Source organism: Solanum dulcamara, chromosome 1 (assembly GCF_947179165.1).
Source record: "Solanum dulcamara chromosome 1, daSolDulc1.2, whole genome shotgun sequence".
In the NCBI taxonomy this organism is placed as follows: Eukaryota; Viridiplantae; Streptophyta; class Magnoliopsida; order Solanales; family Solanaceae; genus Solanum; species Solanum dulcamara.
In genome coordinates this window covers 83,786,195-83,803,416 of record NC_077237.1, presented here as the reverse complement: position 1 = coordinate 83,803,416, position 17,222 = coordinate 83,786,195, and the positions used below count along the sequence as shown (strand labels likewise).

General features: G+C 30.8%; 1 protein-coding gene across 1 annotated transcript; it reads left to right on the top strand.

Moving 5' to 3' along the window:
• Positions 1 to 8,766: 8,766 nt before the first annotated feature.
• LOC129889971 (probable carbohydrate esterase At4g34215) lies at positions 8,767 to 13,604 on the top strand. The gene is made up of 2 exons (XM_055965461.1): positions 8,767 to 9,480; positions 13,246 to 13,604. Exons 1-2 carry the CDS (start codon positions 8,890 to 8,892, stop codon positions 13,450 to 13,452), a joined length of 798 nt encoding a protein of 265 aa, XP_055821436.1. The 5' UTR covers positions 8,767 to 8,889; the 3' UTR covers positions 13,453 to 13,604.
• Positions 13,605 to 17,222: the final 3,618 nt, after the last annotated feature.

Here is a 17,222-nt window from a genome sequence, read left to right as displayed (position 1 = left end):
TGGTACTTTTGTTTCACTGTTTTTGGTAGTTGGAATATAATGGACTTCAATTTTCCCAACCACTTAAAGAAAAATGAGAAGAAAAGACGATTCTAAGAAATGGATTGTAGTAAGAGAAATGGCTATTTTAAGAGGGTTATTTAGGTCCATAAATATTTATTTGCATTGAATATTTATATTAAATTAAATTATTTTCTTCATTCACTTTTATTTATCATTTTTAACATATTTAAAGAAATAATTATTTTTTTTACTCTTAATAATTAATTATTTCTTCCTCAAATCATTTTTCAAGATCTAAGTTTATACATTAATTATTATGAGTATTGCGGTAAAATATTCATATTAATTATTACTCTTTCTAATTCATTTTAAATAAATTAGTGAGACAATGCGTATCTATTTAAAAAATAGAACATAAATCGAACACCACTTTTCACTTTTGTCCATTTAGTTATATTCAAACTATTCTTGAAAATAGAAATAATTCAAGATAAAATCATAAACATGAGCAATTAATTTTTTTGAACTTATCACCTAAAAAAATAAATGAAGGGCAAAAATGAAAGAAATTTTCAACAACTCTCTTAAACATTAAACAATAAACTTTATTTTGAACATTGAAAAAAAACTCAAAAATTCACTTAATATAGATTAGATGAAGTATTCTTAAGAGGCGTGTAAAGTAAAAATGGACAAGAAAAAGTGAAAGGTGAGAGTATTTAATAGCCCAAATCTTGAGAGTAGGAATTATTTAACATTATAATTTTGTAATAAATGTTTATACTAATTAATTAATGGCTCGTTTGATCGGTAACAAGTTGTTTCGAAATTAATTATCTCAGGATTGTTACTTCATTTTTATGTGGAATAAAAATAACATTACAATTTCAGAATAACTAATTTCGAGATAAGTTATCCCGTAACTTTATTCCAACCAAACATGAAATAAACTCATTCTAAAAGTAATTTTAAAATTAATTATTTCTTATCCCTCGTACCATACGAGTCCACCGAGTGTTTAATTCCAACGGCGACGAACGTTCCAAAACACCTATTGCCGCAAGCTATAGCTGTAGTAGAATATGACAGTTGCTTAACAAATACTACTATTATGGACTACGTACTTTAGTAGATAGATAAATAAACAAAAAATATTATTCTTCATAAATTCTTCTTACATTTGTAATCTCACTGTCTCAAATTATTTATTGTAATTTTTAAAAATAACTATTTTAAATATTTGTCATTTTTTATTCTACTCCTAAGTAGTAATTGTACAAGAAAACTACAAATATTTAATAAAGAGAAAATTATTATCTTTTTTTTCGTGAAATTGATCCCAACAATATATTGAATATGTTTTTTTTTTAACTGGCAGCCAGCGTGTTATGGTACTTGAATAAGTAGTGAAATGGTTATGTACTTATGTATCGTAGGCAGAATACTTTATTGTACTTGAATAATAATAATGAAACGATTATCCTCTATGTTTATTTCCTACCATTTGTAGAATAATAATAATAATAATAATTGTACATATATAACACAAAAGCATATAATTATATCAACAATATAGACCAGCTTTTTGAAAATAATCCCTACTCTCACCCAATTGCTTCTTTTTTAATCTCTATGATCGAAAATATTTTATTTTTCTTGTACGATGAGATTTAAATATAAGTGGACTTTATTATTATTATTATTATTATTTACTCAGTTGACTTTCTTAAAGCTTCTTTTTACTTCAAAAATCTCCAACATATATTAAGTAATATAATTTTTTTTTTTAAAAAAGGTCTCTTCTCAATTATTATTCAAATCAAAAGCAAGTACATCAGAATTAAAAGCATGAGCAACTTGATTTACTGATTTTCTAACTAAAAAAAAGATCACTAATTAAATCCCCTTCATCTGTGTCTTACCATCGTAAACAAAGAGAATCAAAATTAAGGGTTGTCAATTAAAATTTTAAATTGTTATACAAAATTTCTTAAAAGAAAAGTCAGCATCAACTGTACACTGCAAAAAATATTTATTGAAAAGGGTCCATTTTCTGTCAATGTATATAGTATTTGATTAGAACTGGACACACAGGCCATTTCATCTATCTATCCACTCTTGCCACAACTACATACGAAACAAATAATATTACATCATATTAAAATTATCTTTAAATTGTTTTAGCTAATGAGAACGAATGAAATCAGATGATTCTATTTCTCAATAATATCACAATTAATGATTCAATAAGGCGAGTATCGAAGTATGAAAATGACAATAATAATTATGTGACATGACTTGGTCTCTTTATCCGTCTATGGCAAGTTTATACTACATTTACCCATAGTTTTGGAGACGTACATAAAAAATAAGTTAATGAACTCTGATTGCTATTGCTCATGGTAAAATTCTGGCTAGAGAACAAAATAAGAAAAAAATACTTAAATCCACAATTTATTTTATCATATTTTTAAAATTTTCTTTAATTTGGAAAAACTATAAAAATCACTTCTCTCTTCTATTCTCAAATACATTATTTTAGTATGCCATCATTAAAAGTCAAGATTTTATTAAAAATATCTTGAGGCTTCAATTGAAAAACTTGATTAGTGCTCTATCAGGGAGAAGCAAAAGAATTGAGAAGATAATCGAAAAAGTGTAAAGATGTTAGAGATATATTTTTTTTAGCAAACACACACATAAAAAATTGAAAATTCACAAAATAAAAATGTTAAAATTATAATAAATAGTAAATATGAAATTATAACTTTAAGAATATAATGAGTTAACGCAAAAATATTATAAATCAAACTAATAAAATTTAAATTTTAATTCTGTCTCCATAAAACTTTTATATTATGGAGCTTAGAAGTTTTGGTATTCATCATGAATATTTTTTTGTAGGGATTACACAAATCTCATAGTGTTAAGACTTAATTACATCATATCCAACTCTTTTTTTCAAATTACAAAAATCACTTAAAATTCCAAAAGTGCCCTGATACATCGCGTCTCGGTAACATCCCGATACATCACGTCTTGATTCTGGATATATCACTCAACGTTCCGATACATCACGCATGTCCCTATACATCACATCGATCGATACATCGCGTAAAGTGATATATACGATCGATATATCGCGTAAAGTGATATATACGATCGATATATCGCGTAAAGTGATCTTTTTAGTAAGGATATATCCACTCTAAATCGCAAATTTAAAGGGTATATTTATCCGTTTTCTCTTTTTTTTTTTTGTTTTTTTAATTTGGTGGGGGAGGGGGCAGCAGATTAAAGATTTGGTACCATATCTTGAAAATCCAATGGGGTTGTTATTGTGCTAATGCAATTACTCACTCTCTGCAGGCCTTGACTTGAAAAGTCTCTTTCTAAGGAAAATGCCAAATAAAACATTCAATCTTACTGCAGAACATTTTTTGCTATATATGTTTATATCTTTGTGTATATATATATTATTAATAGTTCTGTTTTTATTTTGCTGGATCCAGTGTGTTTTCTAGTGACACATCTACTGAGATTAGCTCCATTTTATGGAAGGACTACACAAATCACATAGTGTTAAGAGTTAATTATATCATATTTCTACTCTTTTCTAAATTACAAAAATTTCTTAAATTTGGTGGAATCTGAATACATCCCAAAACGCCGTAATACGTCGCGTAAAGTGATATATCCGAGAATATGAAAGAGTAGGGATTTTGCATTTTTTTCAAATGATAGAAAATTTTAAAAAATATGATAAAATAAGTTGTATATTTAGGTAATTCTTTGGAAAACTTACATAAATATACAATATTAAGAAAATATTTACCATCTATACCAATAAAAAAAATTCACTGGATATTTATAATACAGTTTTAATACATATTGCAGAGAACTATTTATAAAACATAAATAATACAAGTTTTATAGATGAATACTACATTTATCACATACTTTAATGGATTTATAATACATTATTTTAGTTTCTTACTACACAAACATAATATATATTTTAAAACACTTATAATACATTTATATTGTATGCATAATTCACTTTTAATACAAGTGTAGATTTATCATAGTATTACTATAAATGATAATAAATAAAAAATATTGCTAAAATCAGTAATTAATTTTTAAAAAGCACTCAATCAAGTAATTTTTCTTAATTTTTTCTTATTTTTGGCAAGGTTTTATGGGCCAGGATCGACGCATGGTCCAATTTGAAATGGTCCAGTATATTTGGATCTTCTATAAGGCCAGGGATTTATGGAGGGAAAAATTACTTAATTGATTGTTTTTTAAAAATTAATTACTAATTTTAGCGATATTTTTTATTTATTACAATTTATAGCAATATATAACAATATTATGATAAATCTACACTTGTATTAAAAGTGAATTATGCATACAATATAATGTATTATAAGTGTTTTAAAATATATATTATATTTGTGTAGTAAGAAATTGACATAATGTATTCTAAATCTATTAAAGTATGTGATAAATGTATTATATATGTTTTATAAATAATTCTCTGCAATATGTATTAAAACTGTATTATAAATGTATTATAAGTATTCAATGAATTATTTTTTTATTACTATAAATAATAAATATTTTTTTAATATTGTATATTCATGTAAGTTTCCTTTTATATGGAGGGTCCTAAGTAAACTGACCCAAAGTTCCAAGTCAAAACAATTATGGAAAAAGAATAGAAAAGAAAAGAAAAGTTATTACTCCATTCAATCATATTCACTTGTCTATATTTGATTTGACATGTCTCTTAAAAAATAATATTCTATTATATCACTCATAATTACTACAAGTCATCTACTTAATAATACTCAATGACTAGTATACTTAATAATCCTTAATGACCAGTATACTTAATAATAAGAGTAAAATAGATATAAAGGGTTTGGAAGAACCAATTTACTCCCTTTGTCTTAATTTTTTTTTTGTCTATTAAAAATATTTATCTCAAAATATTTTTTATTTTAGAAGTTCAAGACAAACTAAATTATGTTTTTCTTCTTTGTAGTAATTGTTTTTGAAGAATATAAACATGAAACACCTCAATTATGACACAAATATACAATGAGGAGCGTTTATATCTTAAGACATAATCAAGGGTAAAATTTTGGGCTAGTTCTGACTTTTGTCTCCAGTGGAGAAGGGGAAATTCATATCAATAAGTGGTAGAAGGTAAGAGTCAAAATACACCGTGGAAAAGAGTTTATTGATGAGCAAAAGGATAGAAAAAATACCCTTCCTAATTCATATTTTTTGAAGGATCATGTAAATAAAAAACACTACAAATATTTTGAACACTAGCACATTGGTTTTAACTTGAATAGTTCTAAAATATTTTTCTAATAATTGGCTATTGGGTACAATTTCTACCTGATGATTCGGGTGATGTTATTGGGCCTCCAAGAAGAAGTGGACTACGAGATTCAATTGGGCCAATGGAAGTGGCATGTGGTAGTGACCTTTTAAGGGAGTCTGAAGTTTCGTACGGGTGAAGTTCAGACATTTTTGTTTGAAATTCATCGGGTTAAAATGGCTACTTCAACGTGAAGTTCATCATGCAAAAATGATTAAATGTCAATCGTATGTGTACGAACTTCAGGCAAAAATATCTGAATTCAGTCATATGAAACATCAGACAAGTCAAACCTAAAGTCAAACATTGCATATTTGATGTAGCTCCAAAGTAAGTGAACTTGTAAATTTTTAAGTACAATGACTGTGAAATGATGATCCTCAAATCGGGTATTTACGAACTTCGGCCTCAAAATTTCAAGCTTACATTGGGCCATCTCTTCTAGTTGAAATATCAACATTATAATTAGGAGGAGGTTCAGGTAGATGCCCAGGTCAAGATCGAAACTGTAAACTGAAAGAACAAGTAAATAAAACTAGAGGGAGTCATCACAATAGTTCAACAGGATTTTCTTAATTTGTCACATTTTTGATATATAACCTTATGTATCTTTAACAAATGGATTTTCTTGTCACATTTTTAAAGAGTTACAATATGGGTCAATTGCACTTTTACTCTTAATTTTTGCGTCTCAACAATTTTTTTGGGGGCATATCGAGTGCGTTTCACCACTTCTTGTCATGATTCTTGTCATGAATCACCACTTCTTGTCATGATTCAGTTGCTTGTAATGGTTTAGAACCTGAAGCCACTGTGTGTGGTTTACTTTATCTTACCAGACTTTAACTAGTTTATATTTTCGCATCATAATATCCTATAAGTTATGTCTTGCATCCTTAATTAAAAACTTATGTCCAGTTAAGCATAAATTCAATTGTGAAGAACAAAATTTAAAGATCAGTTTATTTGAACGTAAAGAATTAAAGATCAATTCATTTGAAGGATAAATAATAATTAGGTTGTGTTTGGTATGAAGGAAAATGTTTTCCATAAAAAATATTTTCATAAAAAACAAGTTGATTTCTTACCTATTTTCTCATATTTGCTTGGTGAATGAAAATTATCTTTTAGAAATATTTTCTAATGTTTGGTTGGTGAATGAAAATATTTTCTAGAAAATATATTTTATTTTGAGTACAGAGTAGAAAATACTTTTTGAAAAAATAGTTTTTGACCTAGGAACCAACACTGATGATCGATTGGGTCCTAGTTCAAATGTCGGATCTCGAATTGAGTGCTGAGATTGGGTTCCAGATCGGGGGGGGGGGGGTTGGTGTCGAGTCCCGGGTCGAAACTTGGGGTCGAGTTCCGAATTAGGTGTCAAGGTTGAGTCCTGAGTAGGGTGTCGGTTGGATTCCGGAACGGTTGACTAGGTTGGGTCTTGGTGTCGAGTCTTAGATTAGGTATTAGTATCGAGTCTCAAGTCGGGTGTAGGAGTCAGATCCCGAATCGATCCTTGGAGTTGGATCTAGTTTCTAATGTCGATGTCGTGGTCTGGTCCCAAATTTGGGTGTTGAGTCTCAAGTGGATTTGAGGTCGGGCCCTAGTTCGGGTATCGATTTAGGATCGGGTCCTGATTTGGGGTCGTTCCCAAGTCGAGATTCGGGATCCGATCCCTACAACTGACTCAGGATTCGGCCCCGACATTAGACTGAAGACTCAATCTAGGATCCTACCCCGACCTCGATACTGGCACGCGACCCCAACACTAAAATCAAAACCCAGCTACAATTTTTGATCTAAGATCCGACCTTAAGACCCGATCCTAACACTCGATCCGAAATTCGACCCCGAACTTGGCATAGACACCCAAATTGGAACCCGATCCCAGACCCGATACTTGACCTTGACATCCCGACCTTGACATCGACACCCGACCCCGATAGGATCGAACCTGAGATCTATCCATAACACTAGATTCGGGACCCTACATTTGACCCCAATGTCGATATTCGACTTGGGACTCGATTCTAACACCCATATCTGAATTTGGATCCGACCTCAATGACTGATTCGTATATCGATCTTGAGATTCGATCATAACTATCGATCTTGGACCGATTCTGACCTCGACACTGACACTCGACCCCAGTACTGATATTTGACCCTAACACTCAAACTAGGACCCGACTCCAACAATCATTTCAAAATTTAATTTCGACACCGGCTCGAGACCCAATCCCGACTTTCAACTCGAGACCCAATACCTGAACTAAGATTCGAGCCCCACTCAACCCAAGACTTTATTTGGGACCTGATCTGGACACTTGATCCGAGACCTGATCTTTGATTCGACCCCAACATCGATTCGAGATCCGACACTCGAACCAAGACTCGATCAATATCAGGGTTAGTTTCCGGGTCAAAAACTATTTTTTCTAAGAAGTATTTTTTACTCTGTTGAAAGAGAGTTTTGAAAAATATTTCCTTATATTTTGAAGGTAAGTCGCTTTTCTTAAATTTGAGGAAAATAAGTTGATTTTGAAAATATTTTCCAAAACATTATCCAACCAAACATAAAAAAATTGAAAAACATTTTGTTTTCCTTCATACCAAACACACTTTAAGAGTTAGAGCCAACATTAGGAGTTTGGGTATTCTAAAGAAGAGAAGCTTTTGATGATAGTAGGGTTTGTACTAATAACTCTAGTGTGGGAAAGCATTTCCATATCCCTTTTCTTACGACTGAGCCATCAATTAGTTTGTTAGAGGATTCACAAGTTAATATACATATATATTTATTTAATTTTATAATACAAATATAATATCTATGAAAAAGCTATTAAGTTTGTCTGAATCCCAATCCCCCACTTAGCTCCGCCCGTGTATAAATGTCACAATATTCTCTAAAGTGCCAAAATCATAATCCTACGAAGTCAAGCAATGAGTCAGCAGTACTACTAATAAAACCAAAACCAAAACAAAGTTTTGCTCTTCACGGGTATTTCAAAAAAGTGTATACAGCACCTTTAAAAATCATATGATTTGTTCCTTCACTTTGGCTTCCATTCTTCTACCTACCTACCTTGGATTCACGGAAATCCAATATACTTTGATCCACTCATATATATATATATATATATATATATATATATATATATATATATATATTTGGTGAATAAAAAGTGATACGAAAAGTAATTTGTTAAATTACTGTATTCCTATGTAATTATGACTTAAACTAGCAAAATTTGAGTTGTTTCCTCTTATAAATATCTAATTAAAATTTTAGTTGATTTAATTCAATATAGCTTCAAGGTTTAGTCAAATTGATTCAAAATCTATGGTCAGACGCTAACTTAATTACCTAATTTTACATATTTTCTTTCTTATATCTCTTTGTCAAACTTAAATAATCAATTCCATCAACAACAAGTCACATTTGCCTCTTATTCAATTTCATCCACCACACCTCCAAGAAAAAAAAGATGTTTTTGCCTTATATTTTCTTGATTCTTTTGGCACATCCCTTTTGTGTCAGACCTGCAGACACAACCCCATCAAATGGCACCAAAAACATATTCATTTTAGCAGGACAAAGCAACATGTCTGGCAGAGGAGGTGTAGTAAACAACATTTTTGATTGGTATATTCCACCTGAATGTCAGTCCAATTCATCAATTCTAAGACTAACAAAAGGACTTTCATGGGAAGAAGCTAAAGAACCAATTCATCAAGACATTGATTTCTATGCAATTTGTGGGATTGGTCCTGGCATGCCATTTGCTAATTTTGTTCTGAAAAATGATCCAAACATTGGTGTGATTAGTTTGGTGCCATGTGCTGTTGGTTCCACAAATATTAGCCTATGGTCTCAAGGTTCATTATATTATAATCAGATGATTAATAGGACTCGGATCGCTTTACAAGGTCGTGGGACGCTACGAGCCCTTCTTTGGTATCAAGGAGAGAGCGACACTCTGAATCTTGAGGATGCCCAATTGTATAAATCAAGATTGGAGAAATTCTTCACTGATGCGCGGAATGACTTGAATGCATCTTCTCTACCTATTGTTCAGGTAATTTAAATGTCTTCTTTATATTGTCAGTATATATATATAATTTATTTATTTTTGCTTTAGAGCCCGTTTGGATTGGCTTTAAGTTGGTCAAAACCAACTTAAAATCCCCTTTTAGCTTTTGGACGTGTTTGCCTAATGCTAACTTTAAGCCATAAAGTTCTTAAAGTCAGTCAAAACTAAAAAGTTAGGATTTCTAACTTTTTTTTTCCTAGTGCTTAAAGCCATTTTGTTTGACCATGGAAATTACTTTTATATCTCTTATATTTTAACTAAATTCCCAAACTACCCTTTTTATTCTTTTAACCCTAAAATTCAAACACTTATTTTCAACATAAGCACTTTTATCCAAACACTCAACTGCTTATTTATAAAAATAACTTTCAGCACTTCAAAGTTCTAAAACCACTTCATACCTAAAAGTTTTTTTTTTTAAGTCCATCCAAACGGGCTCTTGGTTGGGGAAAGCGGGATTTGCATGACTTGCTTACAACATATAGGCCAACATGTGTAAAGTAGATCAAAAGTTATTCTCATTAATAATAGGAAAATGTATAGTTGGTTTTAGAAAATTGTTGGAATTTTCTTTTCTAAAAAAATAAAAGTAGTGCATTTTGATTTGTAAAAATATAACGGAACAATAAAAATTTGAAATGAGCAACAAACCAAAAAAGATTTGTGAAACGTGACTCCCCATTAAGGAAGGAGATTATTAGAGTTCCACATGGGATTTGATTATATATATGATCTTATTCATATATTATTAGAAATTCATTACTTATGAGAAGCTTTTTTAGGAAATTAATCATTAAGATTTATTAAAACAAAGCAATCAATATCTCTCCATAATAAAAATATCAAATTGTCACATATTAAATACACTATCAAATTTACATTTTTCTTACGTCTTGATGTATTTTGAATAGTAATTAAGTCAAAGGGATAATACATCAAATCATTCTTGAATTTGACAACACAATTTATTGTAGCACTTTAACTTTACATGCATTTATTTACCCTTCTAATCTAGTTTGAAGTGAATAAATATCATCCTAAAAATACAATATCAGTTTCACAATGGCAAGTGTATTACACACGCCCACATCATTGCCACGTCAGAATCACATAAGCACCACATCAGAGCCACATTGGAAATTATCTAAATTTTGATTTTTAATTTTTTTATTCATTTCTTCCTTCCTTTTTTCATTATTTTTTCTTTTCCTAATATTTTTAAACACTAATTAATTCCTAATTCCTAATTAGTTTAAGAAAAATTAAGGCCATTAGCTTTAAATTTTTCTTCCGATACTGGCCGGCCACTTACTGCTGTTGTTGGTCGGCGCTGTTCCTCATTCTTATATATTTATATACTAATCAAGTTCTAATTCACAACTAATTCAAGAAAAACACAAATTTATTTACATGAATTTCACAAAACAAAATTTCTTTTTTCTATTTATCGCTTGTACCGCCATTACCAATCATCAACTCTGTAACACTGAAGATCGTCCCGCAAAACCTCATGAGGAGTCTTTATTTTCAAAAAGAATCCAAAACATTTGTAAAAAATCAAATCTTCAAAGTAAAGAGTAAAAAACATTATGTGGGTCTTGAAATTTATGTGAATTTCTATTTTTATGTTGTTAAAGAGAGTGTACATTATGTGTGGTGTGTGGTTTGAAGAAGGAGAAAGGGGATGGGATGGGATGGGGTGGGGGTAGGGTGCGGGGGGGGGAGGGAGGAGTTTGAGGATGGAGAGATAGGAAGGTAGAGGGGTGGTGGGGTTTTGAAGAAACAGAAAGGGGGTGGAGGGGTTTGAAGAAGGAGGTGTGTGTGGGGGGGGGGGGGGGAGGGGTTGTTGATTGTGGGTGAGAGTATGTTTGTTTTTTATTTTTATTATATAATATATATTAGTGGGGCCATTTTTTATTAAAAATAATTTTATGCACCTTCAATTTTTAATTTTTTTTTGCTACATCAAACGTTGGGGTGATATTAAATATATAGATACAAGATTAGGGAGGTGGAGGGGTTTGAAGAAGGAGGTGTGTGTGTGGGGGGGGGGGGGGGGGCGGTGTTGATGGTGGGTGAGAGTATATTTATTTTTTATTTTTATTATATAATATATATATTAGTGGGGCCATTTTTTATTAAAAAATAATTTTACGCGCCTTCAATTTTTAATTTTTTTTTTGCCACGTCAAACGTTGGGATGATATTAAATACATATGATACAAGATTACCTCCCTAATCCCTAATTTTTCTAAACCAACTATAAAGTTAAAATGCTAAAGTAAGTTGTATTGTCAAATTCAGGGGTGATTTGGTGTATTATCCCTAAGTTAAATATGTTAATAGAATAATGGTGTAAAATTGTTTATACCGTTTGTGTATACAGTTAAACCTTTCATAACAACATTGTTGGTTTAGAAAAAATTAGCTCTTAAAACAGTTGACTATTATATACCTATAACAATATTTAACAGTTATATGCAAAAACAATTACGTAAAATCTAATTTTTCATTCTCTAATATCTAATTTTTCATTCTCTAATGTTATAAAAAAATTTATTTAATGTTTGGTATGGACGTAAGAACTTTAATATCAAATCCTAACCTTAAATCACATTCTCTATAAAGAAAAAAGATATTTTAATGATGAAAATATATGTTCAAACAATATTCTTTTTCATAGTTAGCGTATTAAAGTATCAAATTAAACTATTTGGTCAAAATCCCCAAATCTATTAATGGAAATTTAGGATATTCTGTTTCTACAAAAAATGGTTAACTATTATATCACCCAAAAAAGAGGAAGAAGATAGCTGCTAGAGGGGACTAATTAGGGCTGTACAGGGCAAACCGATAAACCGCACCAAACCGACAAACCGAACCAAACCGGAAAAAAACCCCGACTAGTGGTTTGGTTTGACTTGGTTTGGTGTATGAAAAAAAAACCCGACCATTATAGGGTTGGTTTGGTTTTAACTAAAAAAAGTCAAACCGAACCCAAACCGACCCGATTATAGATATACTACTTTTAAATTATGTTATACATAAAAATATTTATTAAAATGTAATTTATAAATATTTTTTAAATTTTTTTTATAATTTTTTTTATAAATTTTGTTTTCTTTCTTACATTTATATTTGGACTTGAGAAGCCCATCTAAATAATATACAAAAAAAAAACATCTTATAAAGTTAAAACTTCAAACAGTGTTCTGCGTCCATCTTATATGTTGATATTTTGTACTAGAACTCTTTTTAAGAAGTACTGCTCTATGCTTTTTATTAGATACTATGAAAAATACGAAAAACCCCAAAAAAAACCGAAAAAACCCGAAAAAACCCGAAAAACCCCGAAAAACCCGAGAAAAATTGATATTGAAAAACCCGACTTTTATTGGTTTGGTTTGGTTTATAGATTTAATAACCCGACACAAATGGTTTGGTTTGGTTTGTAAAAAATCCGAACCAACCCGGTCTATGTACACCCCTAGGACTAATTTTACAAATAGCTATAAAGATGGTTGGTGTTGTTATAGGTAAATAAAACATAACATAAAAAGTCGAATTCTGAAAATTTTTTGGTTGTTATTGTATTTTTTTGTTATATAAGGATATTTTTATAGAGAAGTTTGACTATATAACTCAAAACATGTTTAAATATTAAATCTCTTTTAAATATATTTACCTCGCTAACGAGGTGCTAATTCGGATCTTTCCTTCTTTTTTTGGGCTTTGTTTGTGGATCCACAGGTGGCATTGACAACAACATTAGGGCCTTATATGGAGGAAATAAGACAAGCCCAGTTAGGAATTCAACTTTATAATGTCAAAACAATTGATGCTAATGGGCTCAAAGTGGGCCCAGATTATGTGCATCTCAGTACTCAAGCAGAGGTCCAGCTTGGACAGATGTTGGCCCATGCATTTTTGGAGTTTGGTTCAGATCACAACCCATAATTCTTTGGAGGGATAATTTCACCTCCACAAAAGGAATAGAAATCATTATAACCTTTTTTTTTATTATAATTTTATTCAGAAGATTAGATTCTGAATGTAATTTAGACCAGTTGATATATATGTTGGGAAATTTATTCTAGTATGTGATAAATGATAATTTCTCTGTTTCAATTTACATGAAAAAATTTGTGATACGTGGTTAAAACACTTAATTTTGATTATGAATTCGAGTATAGTTTTCTAAAAATATTTTAAAATTAAATTTACATGTTTGAAAACTACATAAATAATATTATTGGTCAACATAACAAATGTTTTAAAATATCTTTTTTTAAAAAGTTTGAAAAATTATAGCTAAAGAAAGAAATGTTTGACTATCCAAACAATAGCATCAAGGGTGTGGCCTGTTAGTAAATGAACTAGTCGAGTGTCATGAGATCTTAAGTTTAAATTTGAGAGGAGATAAAAATATCAAGTAATTTTTTTCCATCTGTCCTAACTTTAGAGAACAATGTTACCTGGTATTTATTGATAGAAGGAGGTGATAGATATCCCATGTGATAGAACATGCATAGATAAAGCAAGCATAATAAATTAACTCACATGTTTCATTACTCTACATAGACTCTCACTATCTTTGATTTGAATCAACAAGACCGCACCTTTGGGCGGTGCTTTCTCGATCAACTATTTGACGTATTCAGAACGACGGTGAACAACTAGGCACAATATTAAACGAGATTATGAACATACTAACCTCTCAAAAATTAATCTTTGACCGAGGAATATTCATATGGAAAGTATTGCTTCACTTATGGCTGAAAAAAGATCCTATATACAACTATGTCAAGTTCCAAAACATATAGGATATTTTTTCTGTAATAAGTAATTGTACACCTTTTTGAGGTACACTTAGTAACATGTACAACTCTATCCTTCTAGAAGATCAGCCATTTTTGTCCAAAACGTGTAGGACTTCGTTTCTTCCTCAAGAAGATTACTTGTTCTCTTCAAGTTCATTAATTAAATAGGCATAGCAAAGGACCACATATTTAATTAGTGAGACTTTCATGAATTTGTGATATTAATTTACAAAATGAATGAATTAATCCTACCATAATAAATTATAGATTATTTCATTAAAAATCTATAATGACAGTTCTGCTCAATTTAATTTTGAATTTTTTCATTAAATCTTCTATAACTCCTCATGTTAAGATTAAAGATAGCAATCAAATAAATTAAATTCCTGAAAATTTAATTAAGTGACTAATTTAATTTTTTACACTTATGCTCATCTTATTTCATGTTACAGATACAAAATTACCTACAAAATTTTCACATGAAAACTTATAAGCACAATAATAGGGTATCATCAATCACAAGGTTGAGACATGAATTCGATCAACTAATTATCATTTCACAAATGTTATTTGCGATCATTTAATCTACTAGACATATATTGACTCAAAATAGAGTCTTACCCTTTTATAAGTCAAGATAACAAACAAATCGCATTGATCATATTAAAATTAAGAGTATAAATCTATTTAGTGATCTAGAGAAGTTGTTTTCTAAATATTCAGAAAATAACCAATCATCTCTACTCGGTCTGTTTAATACATGCAAAATGTATAAGCACAAGAAGTCAGAATTATACATTTCCATAATCAAGATTAATTTTGTTTAATCTTATACTACAATCATACCGACAACTTTGTCTAATTTTCATCTTAGATTATGAACACAAACGTTATATTAGAAGAATTGACGATTTAATTTTTCGTATATATGCTAAACTCTATACACTAAATCATCCAATATATAAGTACGTGGACACATATACGAATATATAATCTATCCAAATTTTTATTAATATTGAATAAATATTTTTTTTATAACAAATACTATATCTAAACATATATGACTAATAGTAGTGATAAATACTATATGCACATGGTTAATTGTAATGACCTTGAGGGTCATTTTCGAAAATTTACACAAAATTATCATTTTATCCCTATCATTAGTGCTTTCGAGTATTATTTATTTAAGTCGTGCGGTTGAATGTGTTAAAGTCTTGATAGATAGTGAAATGGGCATATTCTTGAGTTCTATAGAGTTAAGAGGTGAAAAAATAATTTTCGATACCAAATGGAGGTACGGATCTCGTAACAGAATTCCGTCAGTTCCATCAGCTCTGGAATGAGAATTTGGTCTTGGAGAGTCATCGGAAACTGATTTGGGGTTGATATGTGAATTTGAGACCTTGAGTTGAAAAGTAAAGTTTTAAATGAGTTGGTTTGACTTCGATCGATCTGAGTGTCGGATGAGATTTCTGTCAGTTTTGTTGCGTTCGAAACGTCGAGTTTGGTGTAGTTGAGCATTGACTTAGAGCTCCGGGACTTTAATCGTCGTTTTGAGTTCTTAGGCCAAAACTTGAGTTTTGATTTAATAAGGGGTCTGAAAGGGTATTTTGGTCAAAACAACTTCTTTTCGGAAATATGACGATTTCATTGAGTTCGGAATATTGAATTCAATGTAGTAGCATTTTCGGTTTATGTTTATCGGACCTCGAATGATTTCTGAGGGTCCAACAGAAAACATTTTTTTGGACTTAGCTTTCAGCTTTAATCTGATTTCTAGTGCAGACATTTTTGTTCATCGCGATCACGATCCTGACCTGCACAGTTTTTGTTCTACGCGATTGCAACTCTTTCCACGGATCGCGATGAGATCTTTTTCGGTGCCTCACGATCGCGAGGTAAGTTGCTCGCGATCGCCATGAGTGTTTTGATGCAAGAACAGTGTTAAATCGAGAAAATCCCTATTTTCACCATTTTTGAGTTTCTTGAGCTTGTTGGGGCGATTTTGGAGAGGATTCTTTGAGTAATTTCGTAGGGTAAGTGATATTTCACTAAAATCTTTCATATTCCATCAGCTATATTATGATTTCAACTCTTAAATCTTTAGTTTTAAATCCTAAATTCCTTGTTTTCTTCCCTAATCCGAATTTAAGAAAATGGTGATTTCTAACTCATTTTGGACTATATTTTTATGGGTTTTTTCAATCATGATTTTTTAATTACTAGTAGAACGTGATTTTTCAATAAAATTCCAGATTTGACCCTTTTCAAAATTAATCAATTTTTGAACTGTTTTACCCCTGGTTCCGAAGCCTATCAATATGGATGACATATGACTCCTTATGACGTGTGTATTTCATTCTTGATAGTGGGTTGTCATTCAGGGCATTGAATTCAAGTGTTGATCATCCGAGGGAGGTGTTCGAGTGAGGTTTCGTCTATCGAGGTAGGTTTGGCTATCCTTCTTGGGGCTGAATTGGGGTGATTAGTCAAATTGTATGTTATGAATTTTGGGATGGGGTAGTAGTATAGTTTGGGACTGATAATTTATATTGTGATGCTTGTGTGGGGAATGCTTTCCGTTGGTCAACAACCAACTAAATCTAGACTTCTTCACTACTCCTACAGGCTTGACGGAGTTAAGCTATATTGAGAGAATCGCTTTGTCTCAATCAATCTTCAATGCTGTGCTGTGTAGCCCGTGTGGGGGCCTTATATGTTATTTTATTTGTGATTGAGACTGTGTAATCCATGACTTAAGTGAGTTAGAGATGTGAAGATGTTATTTGACTTGTAATGCCCGCCTAAGGGGTTGAGTTGAGATTTTTGAGTATGCCTGAGTATTGAAATATTGTTAAGAAAGGGCTGGACATTTAATTTGAGGCATTTCCTTCCCATTACTGT